Source organism: Bombyx mandarina, chromosome 24 (genome assembly GCF_030267445.1).
Source record: "Bombyx mandarina strain Sakado chromosome 24, ASM3026744v2".
In the NCBI taxonomy this organism is placed as follows: domain Eukaryota; kingdom Metazoa; phylum Arthropoda; class Insecta; order Lepidoptera; family Bombycidae; genus Bombyx; species Bombyx mandarina.
The window spans coordinates 11,222,165-11,245,207 of record NC_143230.1 but is presented as its reverse complement, the minus strand read 5'-3'; the positions used below and the strand labels follow the sequence as shown (position 1 = coordinate 11,245,207).

General features: G+C 41.8%; 1 protein-coding gene across 1 annotated transcript in view; it reads right to left on the bottom strand.

Moving 5' to 3' along the window:
• The window catches only part of LOC114248447 (AT-rich interactive domain-containing protein 5B), an 85,397-nt gene that overhangs the window by 2,552 nt on the left and 59,802 nt on the right, over positions 1 to 23,043 (bottom strand). The window contains exons 4-13 of the mRNA XM_028181686.2: positions 14,589 to 14,793; positions 14,295 to 14,470; positions 5,718 to 5,897; positions 4,525 to 4,687; positions 3,556 to 3,676; positions 2,910 to 3,232; positions 2,161 to 2,255; positions 1,553 to 1,637; positions 1,124 to 1,236; positions 45 to 155 (exon numbers count right to left, since the gene is read on the bottom strand). Of these exons, the coding sequence (XP_028037487.2) occupies positions 45 to 155; positions 1,124 to 1,236; positions 1,553 to 1,637; positions 2,161 to 2,255; positions 2,910 to 3,232; positions 3,556 to 3,676; positions 4,525 to 4,687; positions 5,718 to 5,897; positions 14,295 to 14,470; positions 14,589 to 14,793 (1,572 nt within the window). The remainder of the gene's footprint in view (positions 1 to 44; positions 156 to 1,123; positions 1,237 to 1,552; positions 1,638 to 2,160; positions 2,256 to 2,909; positions 3,233 to 3,555; positions 3,677 to 4,524; positions 4,688 to 5,717; positions 5,898 to 14,294; positions 14,471 to 14,588; positions 14,794 to 23,043) is intronic.

The following is a 23,043-nucleotide window of genomic DNA, read 5'->3' as shown; positions in this document are numbered from 1 at the left end:
AAAAAGTCCGACTCTATACTAGCTACACAAACGAACAGACTCACCTCCAGTCCTCGCTCCTTGAGTATCTCCAGCTTCTTCTTCTTGAAGGTCTGAGGACTCTCCGGGTACTCGTCCAGGTCTATGATCTCGGGACTCTTGGGCTTGTACGGGACCTGGCGGGGGGGGAGACCGCTCGGTGAGTACGGGGGGCGGAGCGAGGATGCCATGCGGGTAGGTACCGCCGCCCTACCCTGTTATGTCGTGATACAGCGTGGGCGCAGTTGTAACTTTGACGGCGATCGTAATGAGATGTCTACGAGTTCAAGTGATCGCTCATCATCAGTCGGGCCGTGAACTCGTTCACTGATCTCGCGAGATCGACATTCACAAAATTTATTTATTTATTTACTGACATACAAAATTAACTATTTAATTATTACTGAGATAAGTCTACCCTCAAATGAATTTTTTATTAGGGTTAAAAAGAAATCAAGTGATCGCTCATTATCCGTCGAGCCGTGAGCTAGTTCACTGATCTCGCGAGATCGCTATTCACAAAATTTATTTATTCATTTGCTAACATACAAAATTGACTATTTAATTAATACTGAGATAAGTTTACCCTCAAATAATATATTCGTAGGGACACAGTTTGAGTACCGCATGCGGTTGTACATAGTTTGTTATATTCAGTGGTACATAGCCCGCCCGACGCGGCCGACACTTGAGAATATGTGGAACAAAATCGGAACTAGCTCGTTTTATTTATAAAGGACAGTTATCACCTTTACTACGTCTTATAAACCGTTCCCTATAAACTGTACAGTGTTCCCTATGACCCGTACAGTGTTCCCTATGAACCGTACAGTGTTCCTTATGAACCGTACAGTGTTCGCTATAAGCTGTACAGTGTTTCCTATGAGCCGTACAGTGAGCCGTACAGTGTTCCCTATGAACCGTATAGTGTTCCCTAAGAGCCGTAGTGTTCCCTATAAACCATACAATGTTCCCTATGAACCGTACAGTGTTCCCTATAAACTGTACTGTGTTCTTTATAAATATTACAGTGTTCCCTATAAGCCACACAGTATTTTTTTTTATTTTCTACAAAGAAATCAATTTCATCCCGGGGTCCCCTCACCTCCACTATCTCGTCGTCGCTGCGGGGGGCGCGGCGCGGGGCGGGCGGGGGCCGGTGGATGCCGAAGTTGTTGAGTCCGGCGGCGGGCGGGGATCCCCTCAGGAGCGACGGAGCTGTGGGGACACACACGCTGTAGTGGGGGGGGGGGGGGATCGAGACGGGAGGCCGGGGGCTCCGGCACTCTTTCGATTAATATACAGCAAGATATAAACAAATTATTACTATCATTAGCGGTGTCGATACAAGTTCACGCTTGTCTCAAAGTTTGAGGTCGATTAAACGAATTCTATAATATTACTGTAAGCCTCAAACTAACGAAAAACAGGTTTCTCGGTCTATGTGGCTCAAACGTTGAGGTCGATTTCACAATTACATATACATAGAACAAACTAAAGTGAGTATCCAGTGGCGTGGTGGTGCGGTACGTACGTGCACTGGCGGGCTGCGCGTGAGGTCGCGTCGCCTTCACTCGGACGGCGCGGAGGGAACTCTTACCGAGGGGACGGACCGTCTTCTAGTCAGGGGACAGAAATACACAGCATTAACATTGTACACACATGCAGACAGACAGGATCTGTTCCAGCCGGCAGATCGACATCAACACAAGCGCGGCCCTGGGCTCGGCCGTATGTCCGACACTGTTGATGTCCACGGGCGACAGTGGTCACTGCCCGACACATAGGTCGCAGAATCGTCTAGACAAATATTATGTATAGATAGTTACGGCAGGGGGACCCGTTGTCCAAGAAGATTTCGACCTCATGTCTCAAATTAGGTCACGTTATACAAGTAGTGATATCTCTATGAGCAGTGGTAACTACTTAAAAGCACATGAGTCCTGAGGGCGTTGACCTGTTAACTGTATTGCCGATGTCCACGGACATCAATACATTTATTATAAACTAAGAACACCTAACATGTAAGCAGGTTCATCTATAGCCGACCGTGCCGCAATGGAAAACAAAGTCTATTCAACGAGGTCATTGACCGCGTAATCAATCACTTCAAAACTATTCTATTATTCTGTTACGATTTACCTGCGGTCCATTGTCCGCATGCCCGTTGACAACCGGCTCGGTGGTCACAGGGTTCGTCCTCACTATCGTCTGTTCAGCGTTCGATGATGTGTTCGCTGATAATACATACATATATCGTAAATAAACACACATATGACAAGGGACAAAACACCAAATACAACAAAACATGAATCCTGCATTGCAATAGTCATTATGAACATAACCACTGGAGCGCCTGTGATTTCAATTCTAACAAGACTATACAACTGTTCTTTCAAAATACCGCTTAACACCAGACGGGTCATGAGCTCGACTACTCCTCTATATAAAATAAGTTATTTAGTAAAACCGATACAGTTGTTTTGAGACGAGTTATTGACCTTACGGGACATTTTTATGTTACCGGATTTAAATTTCCAAAACGATAAATCAAACTCACCTCGTGAACTCATTAATTTAACTAAACTAGTGAACTCACTAACTAAACTAACCTAGCGAACTCACTATCCGAGCTCACCTAGTGAACTCATTAACAAATCTCACCTCGTGAACACACTAACTAAACTCACCTAGTGACCTCATTAAAACTTTCGCGTAGTGATCTCACTAATTAAACTTACCTAGTGACCTCATTAACAAATATCACTTAATGAACTCACTAATTAAACTCACCTAGTGACCTCATTAACAAAAATAACACTTTACGAACTCACTAACTAAATTCAGCTTGTGACCTCAGTCCCAGTTAGACGAGCACACAGTATACTCACGCAGGTGCACGTTGTTGTTGATGACGGCGCATTTCTCGTCCTTCAGCTTCTCGACGGGCACGACGTTGATCTTGGCGGCGCGCCTGTCCGCGTCCAGCGAGTCCAGGAACTCCCGGTTGAGCACCTCGGCCGGTTGGCTGGTGGCGGGGCAGTCGGGCACGTCCTTGACCTCGCCGGTCTCGTCGTCCACGTCGATGACCCTCGTCCTGTCCAGCGGCTTCTTGCTGGGCGAGTGCTGCGGGGAGTCGGCTACCTCGATGGTCGGGATGTTTTCGGTGCTGCCGTTCAGTTTCCGCTCGTAGGTCTCGAAGGGAAGGAGGTACCTGAGGAAGGGGGGTGAGCGCGCTGTGGTAGGACCTCTTGTGACTCCGCACGGGTAGGTACCACCACCCTGCCTAATTCGGCCGTGAAGCAGTAACGCGTTTCGGTTTGAAGGGCGAGGCAGCCGTTGTAACTATACTGAGATCTTAGAAGTTATATTTCAAGGTTGGTGGCGCATTTACGTTGTAGATGTCTACGGGCTTCAGTAACCACTTAACACCAGGTAGGCTGCGAGCTCGTCTACCCATCTAAGTTATAAAAAAAATAAAAAATGAACATTGACAATATGATGCGTTCCAAATCACCCCCTTGGCACAGTGCTCACCTCTCGTAGTACCGTCGGGCGAGCGCCGGGCGCGGCAGGAGGCGCGGCCACAGCTCGCGGCGGCACACGGCCCGGTAGCCGCCCCGCGAGCACACCCCGCGGTACAGGGCCAAAGGCGTCACTGCGAACACGACGATCGACTCAATGGCAGCTTTGGGTCGGACTTTGATCTCTCCTCCCCCTCACTTAATTCCCGCCCAAAAACCTTTGAATACCGGTGGCGAACATCACCTACCCAACTTTTTATATGATACCCTCAAAATATATATAAAACTTTCATTTTTTTTAAAGGGATTTTATGACCTGGTAACTAAGACCTTTAGGTCAAGTCTTATTTTTATTTTAATGAAAACTGCACTATCACTTTTTAATATAGTATGAAAAATGATAATGTGAAGTGAAATGAAATAAAATTGATTAATATGAAACATGGCATGGCATTAAATGAGATGAGATGCGATCAGATGATATGGGATGAAATATTATCTCAGTAAAACGGTGGTCATTAACTGAGACTTTTTCAGTTGACTTTTTGGGAGGAGAAGTTACGGCTTTGTTTTATTTTCCCACATTTGTAAACTTTTACAGATACTAAACATAATAAACCACCGTTATTACACATTTAATCCTCAAGAAATAACACTAAATAGACAAAATAAAACAAATCACCCAACTTCACTCCTCACGTTCTCGCCAAAAAGTCAATATAACTTGCTCGTCATTTAAAAACATACTACCCTCAAACTATTAATAGTCACAATTGAGCGATCTACCCTCAAAGTACTGATATAGCTGTCTCCTAACGAGACGAGCGCCCCTACCGCTAACCCCCGCCTCCCTGTTTTTGCCACGAAGCAGCTTTGCCTTACAGGGTTCCTTGGGACGACGGGTTCACAGCATCAATAATGCCATGTGTTCTATAGCAGTACAACAGGAGACTCTGATCCCGGACCACGCGACGAGACTCACCATCCTTGAGGGCGTGCTCCTTGAAGGTCTCGTTCCTGTCCCTGTAGAACTGCCTGAGCTGGTTGACGAAGGCCCGGTCCTCGGGCGTCTCCTGCCGCCGGTACTCGTTCTCGTCGTCGCTGTTCCGATCGGCGCCGTTCCGCAGTGAGAGGCGCCGCGGCGTCTGCGGACAGACGTCGTTTGGCTAGCACACCGGGCCGGAGAGGGCTTTTGTGCTCCGGCCGGAGTCACGTCGCATTTGGCGATAAAATGGATCATTTTAGGGCGAAGAGGAAGGGAATCGTAGTGGGGGGTATGGGGAGTGCTAGGGGAAGAGTAGGTGGTAGTCTATACCGTGCGGTTCGTGTCACCCATAACCGAGCACTATGGAGGAAAGTCACATGTGGTCGCAATCCTCAGCAGTCAGGGAACGATGGAGAAGAAGAAGCCCCCAGCTTCCCCAATCCCAATTCCCAAGAGGGTGTGCGAGGGGAGGAGTGGAAGTGGAGGTGCGGGCGAGAGTGTCGTGTACTTCAATGTATTGTTTACGAAAATCAAACGTATTGTGTAATTAGAGGTAGAGTGGGGTTGTTATTGTCGTCCATAAATGGCGAAAGGTTTCTCGGTCTAGGTTAGTACCCTAGTCCCGGGGGTCGTTGGCGACTGAAGAATTTGAATGAGCAGCAGCGTCATCTGTGTCAGTACTGCGACTTAATGACGGAAAGTCGTCACGGGTTGACATAAGCATCCTGCATGTTGCTGAGCTGCAATGCGTTCAGGTTTGTGGGCGCAGAGGGGGGAGGGGGAATCGCTAAAGTCATTCCACACTCAAGCTGTTGATTTGTCTATGGGCTTCAGTAATCACCAGGTTGGCTTATTCATAAGCAAGCATTGGCAAAACCTCTTCTGAGTCCGCACGGGTAGGTACCACTACCCTGTCTATTTCGCGTTTCGGTTTGAAGGGTGGGGCAGCCGTTGTAACTATACTGAGACCTCAGAACTTATATCTCCAGGTGGGTGGCGCATTTACGTTGTAGATGGGCTCCAGTAACCACTTAAAACCAGGTGGGCTGTGAGCTAGTCTACCCATCTAAGCCATAAAAAAAAATTACAACGCAAGGAGCACTTGTATGTCGGTTACTACGTCACGATTCAGATAACACGTTGTTGTTACTGTTGATAGTCCTTCGAGCGAAACTCCTCACAATACTCACATCGGGCTCAGGGTTGCCGCTCTGCTGGTCCGAGTCGCTGGACCGGGAGGAGGGCGAGGGCGAGTGCGACCTGGACCTGGCCGCGCGCCGTCTCCGTCCCCTCGGTCTGCCCTTCAGCCGCGGAGCGAGGTGGTTGCAGACGAACTCGTGACCCTCGAGCTCCGGGTATTCGAACGTGTCCTGGAACATGCGTAGACAGGTTAAGCAATACAGTCAAAATATGTTATAACGACATCGAAGGGACTGCTCATATTCAGTCGTAAAAACCGATAGTCGTAACAACCGGTGATGTTTAATGTGTATCGTGCAAGTACAAACAAATCGATAGGGAATTATTGGAACAATATATTTATTCAACTATGTACATTTTGTTTATTACACATAAGTACAATGCATGCGGCTTGGCTCTGTCCCTGGCATTGCTGAAGTCCATGGGCGACGGTAACCACTCACCATCAGGTGGGCCGTATGATCGTCTGCCTACAAAGACAATAAAAAATAAAAAAAATGCATAAAATATTATTTTTCTGTGAGCATAAAATCTGTAATTTTGGTCTGTTTGGAACACTTCTGTTGTGCATAGATATTTTGTAATTCACGTTGGATTTTAATTAAAGTATCGTCTTAATTGCTGTGGTTGTGGAAATGTTCATTAAAAAGAACAATCTTTCTTAATATACTAACAGCATTGATACCATCATTCAAAGTTGGTACAGTAAATTTTTCTTCAGATTCTTCCTGTTCGTCATCTTCCTCTTGAACATCTCGTACAATATCATCATCCGTAGCTCGTGCGCAAATTGCAATAGAGTTATCTACATCAATGAACTCTGCTGCTTCAGTAGTAGATAAAGCAGGTCGTAAATTTTGGGCTAATTGAGCAAGAGAAATATTGTCCTCTCCATCATCATCAGTCACATCATCTGAGGCTATTGTTAAGAGGTCTTTAAAACCAGCATGTTTAAAGCAGTTAGCTATAGTGTTTTGTGTAACGTTTTTCCATGCTTCTGATATCATCAAGATGGCATCAAGAACCGTAAAGCTTTTTTGGTCGCCACTGTAAAGGTTTTGTATTAACTTTAACACTTGCAGTCTTCTATAGTGAAATTTTAAACACCTTATTACACCTTGCTCCATTGGTTGCAATACAGATGTAACATTTGGCGGTAAGAACACAAGTTTAATGCATTTTAGATTAGTAACAGCCGGATGAGCAGGACAGTTATCAACCAAAAGTAGAACTTTCTGTCTGTTTCCTTTCAATTCAGCGTCCCAGTTTCTTAACCATCTCTCAAAAATGTCCGATGTCATCGATGACTTCACATTGTTTTCATACGTTACCGGCAGTGAGTGTGTGTTTTTAAAGCATCTTGGTTTCTTAGATTCGCCAATAACTAAAAGCTTCCTTTTGCATGATCCTGTCATATTTGCTGCGACCATGATCGTTAATCTTGTCTTAGACATTTTTCCTCCCGAACAATTCTCTCCTTTGAACTTTAACGTCTTGTCTGGTGTCATATTGTAAAAAAGTTCAGTCTCGGCTGCGTTAAAAATTTCATCCGATCCGTAGTCTTCGAATAACGTGGGCCGCTTTTGCGTTATCCATTCTTCTACAGTATCCTTATCAACACTAGCAGCTTCACCACTCATTTTCCCGCCGACAATACCGTGCCGAGCCCGGAAACGTTGGATCCAACTAGACGAGCAAACAAAATCTTCGCCAAAACATTTAGCAAAATGGTTGGCTTTTTCTTGAAGAATCGGTCCGTTTATTGGCACATTATTAGCCCTCTGATATTTGAACCACTTCAGCAGAGCTTCCTCAATATTCGTGTGCTTCGTCGTTCTGGCCCGTTTCATTTTCAAAAAATTATTGTCATAAAGCGTTTGAATTTTTTCTCGCACTTTCCAAATGGTTGATATTGTCGAGTGTGATACACCATATTCCTTTGCTAAGTCTTTGTTTGAAATTCCGCTCTCTAGCTTGGTTATAATACGCGATTTTTCTTCAATATTAATTTGTTTTCTTTTTCTTTGCGACATTTTGAAAGTTTCACGAATAACTCCACAAAGTTTTGGTACGTCTTGTGTATAGATAAGTAACAAACTAACTGAAGAGATATGAAGAAGCGGGCTTTGACTCTACTGCTTGCACGTGTTTTGTTTCTAAGAATTAGAAAAGACCCTACACTAAAACTAAATGCTATTGTTTTCTTTCCTGATTTTAATAGCCATTGAACACAAATGTGGATGCCTATTCAAATTGTTTACAATACAGCTGAGCCGGTCGTTCTAACAGATCTAATTCTCCGAAATATTAGTTAAATGTGGTCGTTTTTTTTTTGTGTCGTAGACCCCTTGCCATGGTTTTCCGTGTTGGGTAGACCCCCTACTTACCTGATATTGATTTCCTGTAAATTTCTAACCGTAGTAAAGTTTAGTGTTAAAAACTTAAAGTAAAAACACATGTTAATTTATACATTTACTAGCTGACCCGGCAAACGTTGTGTTGCCTTAAATAAGATTTCTAGGGAAATTCTACTTGTTTGACTTTCCGAGGGATGATTATGAAAATAAACTTGGATTAGAAAAACTTGTATATTCAATAAAATCAATAATCTACCGATCCAGTGTCACGTATGACAAGGGTATCATGACAACGGATTTGCGTATTACAGCGCTCTCTAGTGACGGTTTTAGGAGTTGGAAGAAACAGGGTGAACATTCCGCCCACCATGAACTACAAAAGTTCATAGCCAACAATGAGGCCATCAAATTTTACATGTACAATTAACATCTCCATGAAACCGTAACATCTTAACCTAATAGTAATCAATAAAGAACTGCTCAACATGAACTAAATATAAACTTACACATTAAAGAAACCATAATAACGACAAAGTTCAGTCAAGGGTTGCTTTTAAACAGTTCGTACTTACTTACAACTAAACAATAACAAAATACTTAATAGCTGATGCATCCAAAGATACATTTAAGTTACATACATTGCATGAAATATCTACAGTTATTCAGGTAAGTAATGTTAAAAAGCGATAGGCAAAATGCAAAGTTTGGAGACTGGTCTTACAATTTTAGATTTCTTACATTTGATAGTACCCTTGTGACATTATCTGGATCAGTGTGCTTCTCTTCTATCAAACCGAATAACCATTTTGAATGAGGGAGGCCATCTTCCTTAACAAGAACAACGTCACCTAAATGGGGTTCTGGTGTAGTTTTAGTCCACTTATATCTCTGATTTAGAGTCGTGAGGTACTCGGCAGACCACTTACGCCAGAACTGCTGAGTCATTTTTTGTATTATTTATTTGCTCAATATCTTTAGAAAACGCCTGAGTCTGACAAGCCTTAATTCCTATCTTTAATGCATGATCTCATTCGGAAGCCATCAAGTAAGAAGGATATCGCTTTGACCTTAATTTATTAATAAATGGAATGCAAACCGCGACCACTCTAACCATTTTTTATAAAAATAAATACTTCGTCCATGTCTGGAGATCTGACCTAGCCACTTCGGAAATAGTTAGGTGATGAGACTTCAACGGCTTGGCTTCTAAATCAGTCGATAAAACACGCGATACATACGTGGATTCTCTTAAAAAACGTAGGGCCATGGAACCAGAGTTCACAGTGGATAAATTCTTGTGGAGCCAGCCCCCGGGATGCACAATCGGCTGGATTCTGGCATGACTCCACAAGCGACCATTGGTCGTTGTTTAAAAACTGTCAAGATTTCAGTCACTCGATTTGCGACGAAGGTCTTCCATCGATTTGGCTGTCCCTTCAGCCAAACCAGAGCGATGGTGGGTTCAGTCCTTTGCCACTTGTTGCAAACTCTTAACTGCTAGATATGGGGCCGACGAAACACCAAAGGTAACTCTTAACAGCCTGCAGTCCTTGACTTCTTCACTAGGATTCTCTCTCCACAGTACTCGATGGAAGTCAGTATGCTCTGGTACGCCCTTAACCATTCGATACATCTTAGCTATGTCCGCTGCGAAACATATAGGATAAGTACGCCATTTCATAATTATGTGTCGTAACTCTGGTTGAAGCCTTGGACCTACCAATAAATCATTGTTCAATGACTTGCCGCTGGTACCCCTACACGAAGCGTCGAAAACAACGCCGACCTTTGTTGTACTTTTGTCCTCGCGAACAACCAACTGCATGATGAAGTAGATAAACGCATCCTGGCTTAGCAGCTTCTTGTTTGTCATTAATTACTTCTATATGATTCATAACCAGGTGGCTACATTTATTACCTTGGATTATTCTTGCTTCAAGAATGGATTATTTTCAAGTTTCTTCTTGAGCAAGTGGATTGTTGTCGCGAAAAGGAAGACCTACAACATAACGACCCAAACTGTCCCTAGTTGTAGTGGATTCAAAGTATCTTTCACAGGATTCTTCTTCCTTGGATAAAAGTGGATGATGCTAGTCAGTTTCAATCTCCCAGAACTGACGCAGCAAATCATTGATTGAGTTGTCATGGGTATGTGCGCTAATAATGCAAGGAGTATCCCCACTAACCTAAACTCGTCCCGACAGAATCCATCCCAGCTGTGTATTTTGAGCTGTCAAGGTTCCAGGTGGATTTCTCAATATGCCTTCTGACAAAACCTGACCATACACATCAGCGCCTAGTAGAAGATCTATATTGCTTGGTGTACCATATCCTGGATCAGTCATCTGCAATTGCAACAATACCGGCCAATCCTGAAATTGAATTTGCTGTGAAGGAAGAGTGGATGTTAGGCAGTTTAAAACATAGGCTTGAACGGGATAGCTAAAAGAGTTATATGTGGACTGTACTTTAAATTGAACCATATGTTTTACTGAAATACTAGATTTGTCTCCTCCTAAACCAGATACGGTACTTCTAACTGGCAACCTTCGAAGCTGCAAAAGTTGAACTGCGTGTTCACTAATAAACGAGGCTTCAGAGCCCTGATCCAACAATGCCCTAAGTGTGTGATACATACCCTTGTTGGATACATTAACTAATGCGGTAGCTAACATTACTTGACTACTTGATCTCATTTCACTGTTAGAAAAATGTCTGACAACACGCTCCACATGATCCGTCGCCTGCGGTTCTTGTGCTGGTTCCCGCTGTTGATTAGTGGGCTGAATAGGGCCCGCCAGGGCCGGATTGTGAGTGCCGCCTTCCTGTTGCAGCAGCGAGTGATGACGTCGGCCACAGCACCGACAAGCCGTGCGTCGTTTGCACTGTATTACCGAATGGTTAGCTCCGAAGCAATTGAAACACAGTTTTCTCTTCTGGATGAACTCCCGGCGATTCTCGATGGCTTCTTGTACAAATTTCTTGCATTGATAAAGCAAGTGATCTTCCGAACAGAATGGGCAGGATACAGACGTCGTCACGCTGAACACCTTCGGTTTATCCACTGCATCTTTGCCTCTAGACTCTCTTCTTTGGTTTGGTTCTAAAAACTCGAGTGCTCGATATCTTGATTCCAGGAATGATTGGAACTCGCTTAGTGTAGGCAATCGATCAGCCTGTTCGCTTAGTTTTTGTTCCCATTGTTTCTGGGATTCATTATCCAATTTTATTGTGATGAGATATATAATCAAGATGTCCCATGTCGATACAGGTATACCAAGGTTAGATAAAGCGTGCAAGCAATCATTTGTCGTATCGAATATTTGTTTGGCACCGTTGGATGACTCTGAAGATAAAGCCCTTTTGCCCAACCAGCCTGGCCAGAATGCAGTTCGCGATGTAACGTTTGTTATTGTACCTTTTGTTTAATAGCTATAATCGTTACTTTCGCATCCCAATATAACATTCTGGTGATTTTCTTCAAACTTTAACCAATGTTGTTCCGATAATTGCAATCTCGTTTCGATATATTCCCTTGTTATTCTAGACGCAGGTGACTTTTTGAAATTAACCTGTGCCTTAAATATCTTATTTTGAACATCGGTTTGTAATTTAATATAACTTTCCGGGCCCATTCTTCACATTCACTAGTACTTAGCAACGAAATAGTTTTGTGTTAATTACGGTTTGTAACGTTCTTTTGCACTTAAAATTGTTGTTTATCATTAGTTGTTTTCTTATCCGGCTCGTATTGGACCATGTTTGACTTTCCGAGGGATGATTATGAAAATAAACTTGGATTAGAAAAACTTGTATATTCAATAAAATCAATAATCTACCGATCCAGTGTCACGTATGACAAGGGTATCATGACAACGGATTTGCGTATTACAGCGCTCTCTAGTGACGGTTTTAGGAGTTGGAAGAAACAGGGTGAACACTACTGTAGAAATAAAAACCTCATTTTACCACATAATACCTCTTATAAACAAAAAAATATATCCAAAAAATTAAAATAAAAAATAAATGTTTGGGGTGGACAACCCTTTTCACTTAGGGGTATGAAAAATAGATAGTAGCCGATTCTCAGACCTACTGAACATACTATTGATACACAAATAAAACCAACAAAACATGGCTGAAAAATGTATAGTATTGTATAGCTCTCAAATATATTAAGTGTATAATCTATGATGTATAGTGAGTAAGTAAGACAGGAGACCGGCTTCGTCCCCATCCCTACTACGTGATGTTTGCTGGATCAGTGGTGACACCTGGTGGGGATAGCTGATCGATTGATAGTTGATCTGTAGTCGACCGGCGAGCGCGGGAGATCAAATTCAATTTAAAAAAAATCATAATTAAAGGAACTTGAAATTATAAACTCTGAATAAGAATTTATCGTACTACAATTATAATATTTGATTGCCATCTTGCAGCCTTATTGCGGATGGAAAAATAGGGGTTGATCGTATAAGAGTGAAAATTGAGAGTAATATGATTTTTTTATTTTAAGTCATGATAAAACTAAATAAAAAACTTGCCAAAAAAATTAAAGTTTATAATTAACAAAAAATAGGGGTTGATCATAGAGGGATGAAAAATTGAGAGTAACATCAGATTTTTTATTTTAATTCATGACAAAATAAAAATAAACATGAAAATCTTGCCAAAAAAATTAAAGTTTATAATTAACAAATAAAAAATAGGGGTTGATCGTAGAGGGGTGAGAATTTCAGAGTAATATGATTTTTTTTATTCTACGTCATGACAAAATAAAAACAAAATTCTCGCAAAAAAATTTAAAGTTTTTAATTAGCAAATAAAAAATAAGGGTTGATCGTAGAAGGGTGAAAATTGAGGATTGTATGTATTTTTGTATGTTGTATCATAAAAAAATAGAAATTAAAAAATTTGTCTAAATAATAAAAATAAAAATTTAGGGGTGGACTACCCCTAACATTTAGGGGGATGAAAAATAGATGTTGGCCGATTCTCATAGATACCGGATAAGCACAAAAAATTTCATCAAAATCGGTCAAGCCGTTTCGGAGGAGTATGGCAACGAAAACTGTGACACGAGAATTTTATATATTAGATTAATTGAATTTAAATTAAAACTACTCAAAATAAAATTTTCTATCTGTTATGTAAAATATAAGTAAACATAAAATAAACTATAAATAAAATAACATAAGCAATAAGTCAATATTTTTAGTGAGAAGGATGAACCTGAAGCTTTAATAATAAACTAGAGGTCCCGCAGTAGTCGAAATTCGACTATAATTAATTAGAATTGTAAGTTTGTACACTATTATGATTGTATTTTATACTTTTATAATCACAAATTTCGCCAAGACTACACTATAAAAATATTAACAGACAAACAATATTTAATCTCAGTTTGAAAAAAGACGTCAAGAACAAAAGTTTGACAATAAATAGTATGCATGCGTGTGTGCGTCAAATACATTGTATGTAGTGTGTGTAATGTTTTCTGTATTGATTTAATGTGTCTTTTATGCATTATTTAAAAAAAAATTTAGCATTGTGCACTTATTCTCTATATTTTCTATAAGTGTAGAAAATTTCATACTCCTCCGTCCGCGCAATTTTCGTAAAAAGGGATACAAAGTTTTTGCTTCACGTATTAATTAATATAATAGATAAATGTCGCGTGTTAAGTGAAATGTCCCTTAAACCAAACAGCCTTTAACTCTCGATATATCTGATACGACTGGTAGACAATGTGGCAATGTCAATGTCACCATCCACCATAAGACACGAGACAAGCACTCACAAAACTAAGCCATTACTGTTATCCGGATCTTTGTATCAACTGCAAGAGAACTCAAATCGAATTTAAAATGCATTACATTAATCTTTTTTTTTTATTGCTTAGATGGGTGGACGAGCTCACAGCCCATCTGGTGTGAAGTGGTTACTGGAGCCCATAGACATCTATAACGTTAATGGCGCCATCCACCTTGAGATATAAGTTCTAAGGTCTCAGTATAGTTACAACATCGGCCCCATCCTTCAAACCGAAACGCATTACTGCTTAGGGTGATGGTACCTACCCGCGCGGACTCACAAGAGGTCCTACCACCAGTAATCTAGATCCTAAGCAAAGGTCATCGACCCACCGAGGTTTTGTATTACATCGCTGGCGTAGGTAAAGCGAGACGAGGTAATGAATTTTCGACCTACCTTACAATACAATATCCTGGTATTGTTCGTGGGGGCAGCGTAACCGCCAAGCGCCGCGACCAGGGAGTCCCGCAGCCAGTCGGCCTGGATCCCCTCAAGCCTTGACAGCAAGGCTCTATACCGGCAGTAGCGAGGATACGAGAACACCACCACACCAGGACTGTCCGCGTCCGTAGCTGGAATTCAAGAGTTTCCTTGTGAGCTTATCAAATTACTAGTGGACGGTACTTAGGGAGCCGATCCAAATGCGGGTCCCCAGAGAACCTGTGAAGGGTACGGGAATCTCCTCCTCACCGATGCTATTTTTTTCGCGTTCGACGTCGCTGAAGTCCAGTTTCGTGTGGTGCAGGGGCTGCGTGTGGCGGAGGTCCGCTGGGGGGGCGCACGCTCCGCGCCACACCGCCCTCAGACCCCACCGCCAGCCCTCGCCGTCGCAAATCCAGCTGAGGAGGTCCTCCGCCCGTAGGACCACTTTGTCATTTATCGCTAACACTTCGTCCTGAAAAAGAGAGTTTTGATTATAAATGTGGAAGGCTTTAGAGGAAGAGGTAGACCTAAGAAGAAATGGATTGCGTGAAAGACGATATGTGTAAGAGGGGAGTGAGCGAAGAAATGGTATATGATAGAGGAGTAGGGAAGGAGAAAACATGTTGCGCCAACCCCAGGTGACTGGGAGATGGGCAGGAGAATGACGATGATGACTTCGTCCTGGAAAAGGATATTTTTTTTAATTAGTCATCAATAATTTAAAGGAATAGAAAGAGGGTAGACAGATTTATCTGCTCCGGCCCTCTTTAGTATACTCGTGATCATTGAACTTGCGACAGACTTTTTACTGGTGGTATGAACTCTTGTGAGTCCGCACGGGTAAGTACCACCACCCCGCCTATTTCTGCCGTGAAGCAGTAATGCGTTTCAGTTTGAAGGGTGGGGCAGCCGTTGTAACTATACTGAGACTTTAGAACTTATATCTCAAGGTGGTTGGCGCATTTACGTTGTAGATGTCTATGGGCTCTAGTAACCACTTAACATCAGGTGGGCTGTGAGCTCGTCCCCCATCTAAGCAATAAAAAAAAAGTATCGAATTACCGTGAACCCGTTAAGACGGTTCTTTAGTAGTAAAACTTAGAACAGCAACAGAACCGGATTCCATACGTATAGCCGGTGATTCCGACCGGGAAAAGAACCCGGGCATTGGGTTAAACAAACGACAACTCTAAGTACCTACCCTAAAGAAATTATTAATGACTTCACTGAAGCCAGTTTATATAATTAAAGTGTAGTCGAAATAAATCGGTGGGTCGTTCCGCGACCCGACCGGGGGAAATTACTCGATACGAGGAGATTAGGGGGGTGGGGGTCGGTAGGGGGCGCACGGGGCGGACTCAGGATTATGAGAATGTATTTTTAAGGCATCAGACCCCACCCTGACACGCCGAGTCGAAACGTATTTATTTTTTTAGGGCCATCTCCCTCATTTTGAAATGAAACTTCTTTAGTTGATAATAAAATTTAACTCGCGACAGATTCGTTACGGCTAGAGAGAAAAGATGCAATTTAGGAAGAGCGAGAGTGAGAAAACAGATGTAGCGTCTCGCGAACCACTCGACCGTTGAGAGAGGGAAGGGACAAAGAGAGCTAGATCGTTTCTCTTATACAAAGCCAGATTAGAAGTTAAATTTGATTGAAGGATAACACACAATAGCGCACCGCAAAAGAAGTTTCACTTCTTTCACGTGTACTAAGTTGCACGCGCTCCATTTCTTTTATTTCAAGATAGGATCGTATGCCTTGATTCTAATCTTTTTTTTTTATTTAATTTTTTTTTATTTTTTTATTGCTTAGGTGGGTGGACGAGCTCACAGCCTACCTGGTGTTAAGTGGTTACTGGAGCCCATAGACATCTCCAATGCAAATGCGCCACCCACCTTGAGATATAAGTTCTAAGGTCTCAGTATAGTTACAACGGCTGCCCCGCCCTTCAAACCGAAACGCATTACTGCTTCACGGCAGAAATAGGCAGGGTCGTGGTACCTACCCGCGCGGATTCAGAAGAGGTCCTACCACCAGTGAATAAAATCACGTAAGCAGTTACCGATTTTTCTAATGAAATACATGTTTAACTCGAGTTCATGATTGACTTCCATAATGAATGAATAACATCGTTTGATCAAAATCAAACCCGTAATAAAAGCGTGGGGTGCTTTTCAGGATATTGTTAAAATAACCCTTCTACTCATATCTGTTCATAAAATATTTATACCTACTTATACCAAGCACCCCACGTTTTTTTTAGAATAAAATCGTTTCTTCTTACACTATTTTTAATTAAAATTTATTTTCTATTTTTTAGTTGGATTTTCTATAAAAACGTATTTTGTTAGTTTTTTTAAACTATTACTTTTTTTAACACCAAATTGTTCTCCACTAAATGGTACCCGCTTGCACGCACTGATTCCGGCCCCTTGCGTTTCCAAAACCTGACTACAGACGGGGGTGTTTACTTTAAAAATTGGTTTCCTATTAACCGAAAAACCGTTTAGACCTTACGACACTGATGCGATATTTCAACGACATTGTCTTTTTTTTTAATTATTATATTTTTATCTTACCTATGCTGATAGCCTTGAGAGGCTATATCAGCTTCTCATTGACATGTAGGTGAGCTCACGGGGCTCAATCCTGACGACGTTGCTAACACGAACCCTAGCAAGAGCCGTGCTTCGCAGAATCTACCACCGGATCGGAAACACGACCCACTGAGAAGATTCGGCGAGAAACTCAGTGGACTTTGTCTGTGGGTTAATTCGCTCGTCGAGCCCTTCGTCGCAAGCGACGGGTTCTACGAGGACGCTGACCGGTGCTTAAGGTACCAAAAAGCACCGTTAGTGGATCGGGAGGATCCGTAATGACGTGTTTTGGGCGACGTCGACTGTTTACCATACAGTCTACAGGATCGGGTATGTGGCATTGTCGTGATTTCTAAACAATAACACAACATTTTCTAGGTAAGCTTGCTCATGTGTTACTTCAACTATAAAGGAGTAATAACGTGTCATAATAAACAAACTCACAAAACGTTTGTTAAGGGTTCTTATTCTTCATCTTCTTTCTATTTTACTGGTGGTAGGACCTCTTGCGAGTCCGCGCGGGTAGGTACCACCACCCTGCCTATTTCTGCCGTGAAGCAATAATGCGTTTCGGTTTGAAGGGTGGGGGGCAGCCGTTGTAACTATACTGAGATCTTAGAACTTATATCTCAAGGTGGGTGGCGCATTTACGTTGTAGATGTGTATGGGCTCCAGTAACCACTTAAAACCAGGTGGGCTGTGAGCTCGTCCACCCATCTAAGCAATAAAAAAAACAAATATTCTTTTCTTTGGCAATTTGGAACGCCTTGTAGTGACCGGTTAGATCGAAGAGAAAAGGCCTAGGGCAAGCCTTTCCCGAAGTGGGCGATAACGCCCCCTTATGGGCGCTGCAGGCCTAAAGGGGGGCGGTAAGTCACCCAGAAAAAAAATAAGGGCGTTGTATAAAGGCTTAGGAGGCGATTTTTTATTTCATCTGGACACCGAATGAGCTCTCGCTATAGTGATTTTTAAGAAGGTGAAAAAAGAGAGGCGCTAATAAATAGTTTATTCTCAAATTGGTCAGAAGACAAAATAAGTTTGGGAACCCCTGGCCTAGGGGTAGAGATCCCAAACGATGGTCGGACCTAATAGCGGAGGAACTAAAAAATACCTGTCAGGACGCACTCCACTAAGCTACAGATTGGGATCGATGGAGACAGCTGGTTGATGGAATCGGACGGAGTCACGATCCTCAGCAATGAGGGACCGATTGAAGAGAGAGTGAGAGAGAGAGAGAGAGAGAGAGAGAGGAAGGTTCCAGAAATCTATCTTCTATCTATCTATCTATCTATATATATAAAAATGAATTGCTGTTCGTTAGTTTTTTTTTTTTTTTTATTGCTTAGCTGTGTGGACGAGCTCACAGCCCACTTGATGTTAAGTGGTTACTGGAGCCCATAGACATCTACAACGTAAATGCGCCACACACCTTGAGATATAGTTCTAAGGTCTCAGTATAGTCACAACGGCTGTCCCACCCTTTAAACCGAAACGCGTTACTGCTTCACGGCAGAAATAGGCGGGGCGGTGGTACCTACCCGTGCGGACTCACAAGAGGTCCTACCACCAGTAGTCCCGCTAAAACTCGAGAACGGCTGGACCGATTTGGCCAATTTTGGTCTTGAGTTATTTGTGGAAGTCCAGATAAGGTTTGAAAGGTAGATATAAATATGAAAATGCTCGGAATTAAATAGATATAACAATTTTGTTTTTCCTTTGATGTGTCCTCCGTCGGACGGATTCCTTTTGTTTGTTTTAAGTTTATTTTATACAAAAGTTTAGGTATTTTATTTATCGATTGAGGCACTACGAAGTCTGCCGGGTCAGCTAGTAATATCTATTTATGCCGCGAAATTGGAATGTGTTTGTTTGTTGCACAATATTTACGAACCCGCAAATTCCTTGGGTTGGCATAGCATGGAGTCGCTTTTTTGTTATATATATGTACATAGGTACATCATATTATGTACATACATATTCTTCTATTTTATCGAACGTTTTAACAATTAAAACTTTATGTTAAGCTGGTCATTTCAACACAGACACACACACATCGACACGCGTGAAGCATATGTTTGTTTGACTCCGACAAGGTGAACTCATATATAGGGTGTTATTTTTTATTATTATTATTTAAAACAAAAATCACATTTCGTATGCATGTATTAATAATTACGAAACGCAAGAGAAACGCGTTAATATTATTTGGATTAACAATTGGGAAAATACTTTAAAAGACTTTTGTGTTAGTGGAATATTTAAACAGATGGTCATATATATTTTGATTTTGAAGTCGTCGTTGCCTAAAGGATAAGACGTCCGGTGCATTCGTATGTAGCGATGCACCGGTGTTCGAATCCCGCAGGCGGGTACCAATTTTTCTAATGAAATACGTACTCAACAAATGTTCACGATTAACTTCCACGGTGAAGGAATAACATCGTGTTATTAAACCAAACCCGCAAAATTATAATTTGCGTAATCACTGGTGGTAGGACCTCTTGGGAGTCCGCACGGGTAGGTTCCACCACCCCGCCTATTTCCGCCGTGAAGCAGTAATACGTTTCGGTTCGAAGGGTGGGGTGGCCGTTGTAACTATACTGAGACCGTAGAACTTATATCTCATGGTGGGTGGCGCATTTACATTATAGATGTCTATGGGCTCCGGTAACCACTTAACACCAGGTGGGCTGTGAGCTCGTCCATCCATTTAAGCAACAAAAAAAAAAAATTGTGATTGAAGAATTACTAATACCAACCATAAAAATATCAACGTTTCACATAAGATACAATTTTATGGCATTAACATCACGTGTTGCTGAGGCTAAAGTATAAGTGAAATTTATTTCGTAGTAAACACAATACAGTGAAATCCAAAATTGTTCTTGCTTTGTTCATTTTTGGTATTAGCATAGCCGGCCACGTGTTTAGAAACACAATACAGTGAAATCCAAAATTGTTCTTGCTTTGTTCATTTTTGGTATTAGCATAGCCGGCCACGTGTTTAGAAACACAATACAGTGAAATCCAAAATTGTTCTTGCTTTGTTCATTTTTGGTATTAGCATAGCCGGCCACGTGTTTAGAAAAAAAATACAGTGAAACCCAAAATTGTTCTTGCTTTGTTCATTTTTGGTATTAGCATAGCCGGCCACGTGTTTAGAAACAAAATACAGTGAAATCCAAAATTGTTCTTGCTTTGTTCATTTTTGGTATTAGCATAGCCGGCCACGTGTTTAGAAACAAAAACCTTAGCCACAGCAACGTGTGGTCGGGTCTGCTAGTGTATGTTTTTTTTTTATTGCTTAGATGAGTGGACGAGCTCACAGCCCACCTGGTGTTATGGGGTTATTTTTTTTTTTTTTTTTGCTTAGATAGGTGGACGAGCTCACAGCCCACCTGTTGTTAAGTGGTGACTGGAGCCCATAGACATCTACAACGTAAATGCGCCACCCACCTTGAGATATAAGTTGTAAGGTCTCAGTATAGTTACAACGGCTGCCCCACCCTTCAAACCGAAACGCATTACTGCTTCACGGCAGAAATAGGCAGGGCGGTGGTACCTACCCGTGCGGACTCACAAGAGGTCCTACCACCAGTAATTACGCAAATTATAATTTTGCGGGTTTCAATTTTATTACACGATGTTATTCCTTCACCGTGGAAGTCAATCGTGAACATTTGCCGAGTACATACTGGAGCCCATAGACATCTACAATGTAAATACGCCACCCACTTTGAGATATAAGTCCTAAGGTCTCAGTATAGGTACAACGGCTGCCTCACCCTTCAAACCGAAACGCATTACTGCTTCACGGCAGAAATAGGCAGGGTGGTGGTACCTACCCGCGCGGACTCCCAAGAGGTCCTACCACCAGTAAAAATGTATATATTGAAACGTCTATATACTCCTCCAGTTCAAGGTGGCCAGTAGGAGTGGTGCCTGGCTCATCGTATTTATTACTCCCAAGGTCGGATGATGTGGTAATGTAGTAATGCAGTTCTGATGAGGGTCGAGGCGATAGCGAAAACAAAACTATCCTGATTGCACTTAGTTCTCTTTAACTCAGACCTCATATCTCAAAGCCGATCACGCAGGACGTAGTGATGTCCACGGGCAGCAGCAACAAAGCATCAGAACATTAATGCGATTGCTAATACAAAAATATCCTTATTGCACTTAGTTCTGTTTAACTTAAGCCTAATATCTGATAGCGGGTCACGCTATGACGTAGTGATGTCCACGGGCAGCATTAACAGAGAAACAGAAAATCGACGCGATGGCCAAAACAAAAATATCCTCATTGCACTTAGTTCTGTTTAACTTACACCTCATATGTGATAGCGGGTCAAGCTATGACGTAGTGATGTCCATGGGCAACCAAGCAACAGAACATCGACCGCGATGGCCCAAAACAAAAACATCCTCATTGCACTTAGCTCTGTTTAACTTAAACTTCATATCTGATAGCTGGTCAGGCTATGACCTAGTGATGTCCATGGGCAACAAAGCAATAGAACATCGACCGCGATGGCCCAAAATAAAAATATCCTCATTGCACTTAGTTTGTTTAACTTAGAGCCCATATTCAAAGAGAGTGACGCTATGACGTAGTGATGTCCATGGGCAACAAAGCAACAGAACATCGACCGCTAGCTCCCTGGCCCGTAAGCGGCGACGAAAACCCAAAAGTGCTATCAGCAAGTCGGATGACACGAGAATTACTTAAATAAAAAAAAAAGGCATTTATAAATATAAAATAACCTTTAACGAACAATGTGTGCGTGCAGCGGCGGCTGTGTTTGTTTGTCATGGACGAACTTTAATTATACGGGGTGTTGCATTTTATTTCATTAATTTTTTTTATAATTCGTAATTCAGATTCAAGGAGGAAGCCTGATAAACTGGAAAAGCTATTTTTTTTTATTGCTTAGATGGATGGACGAGCTCACAGCCCACCTGGTGTTAAGTGGTTACTGGAGCCCATAGACATCTATAACGTAAATGCGCCACCCACCTTGAGATATAAGTTCTAAGGACTCGAGTATAGTTACGTTATATATCAGAACGTTTATTATCTATTTATTTATATATTTAAACTTATATAACCCCACCCCGCTCTTCAAACCGAAACGCATTACTGCTTCACGGCATTTGCTTTAAAAAAAAAAAAAAACCCAGATGGACACGTCTACTGATTTAACCAATAAAAGACTAAAGAAAAAGAAATTATTGCAAAGCGCACACAGAATGGTCCGGTGAATTATTGAACAGTAATAATTTACAACCATAACAAAAATCGTTTGGAATCTCTTGGGCACCTCTGGCTCTGACTCAGAAGAGGTCCTAGCACCAGTAAACCATTGCTACCGACCGCAAGGTAAAATACCTGGAGGCCAAAGACCAGAGCGGTGGTCTCGCCGGGTAGCTGGAAATGCTAGTCAAGGATGCTCTCCATCGGGCAATAGATAGGAATAGAGGGAGAGAAACAATGAGAAGCTACAGAAGAGTTACTTACGTTCTTCAACAATAAAGAAGCAACCTATTCGAACAACCGGCGACGAAACAAAATTACAATTCACACATCTATCTATCTATATATACAAAAATGAATTGCTGTTCGTTAGTCTCACTAAAACTCGAGAACGGCTGGACCGATTTGGCTAAGTTTGGTCTTGAATTATTTGTGGAAGTCCAGAGAAGGTTTAAAAGGTAGATAAATATGAAAATATTCGGAATTAAATAAAAATAACAATTTTGTTTTGCTTTAATGTGTCCCCCGTCGGACGGATTCCTTTTGTTTGTTTTAAGTTTATTTTATACAAAAGTTTAGATCTTTTATTTATCAATTGAGGAACTACGAAGTCTGCCGGGTCAGCTAGTTTTTAATATTTTTGAAGTGAAATTTCTTTAGAATCGTTGTGATTTCAGATTTAAGTCCGTAGTGTTTTTTTTAATACAGCGCCATCTATGAGATCTTTTAATAATAACGTGTGTATGAAACCTCTTGTAGTGAATTTTAATTTAGGATTATAGGTAAAATATCAATTCACAGAGGGCGCTACCTCATACTATAAAAGATGATTTACAATTATTTACTAATGACAAAATTTTAGATA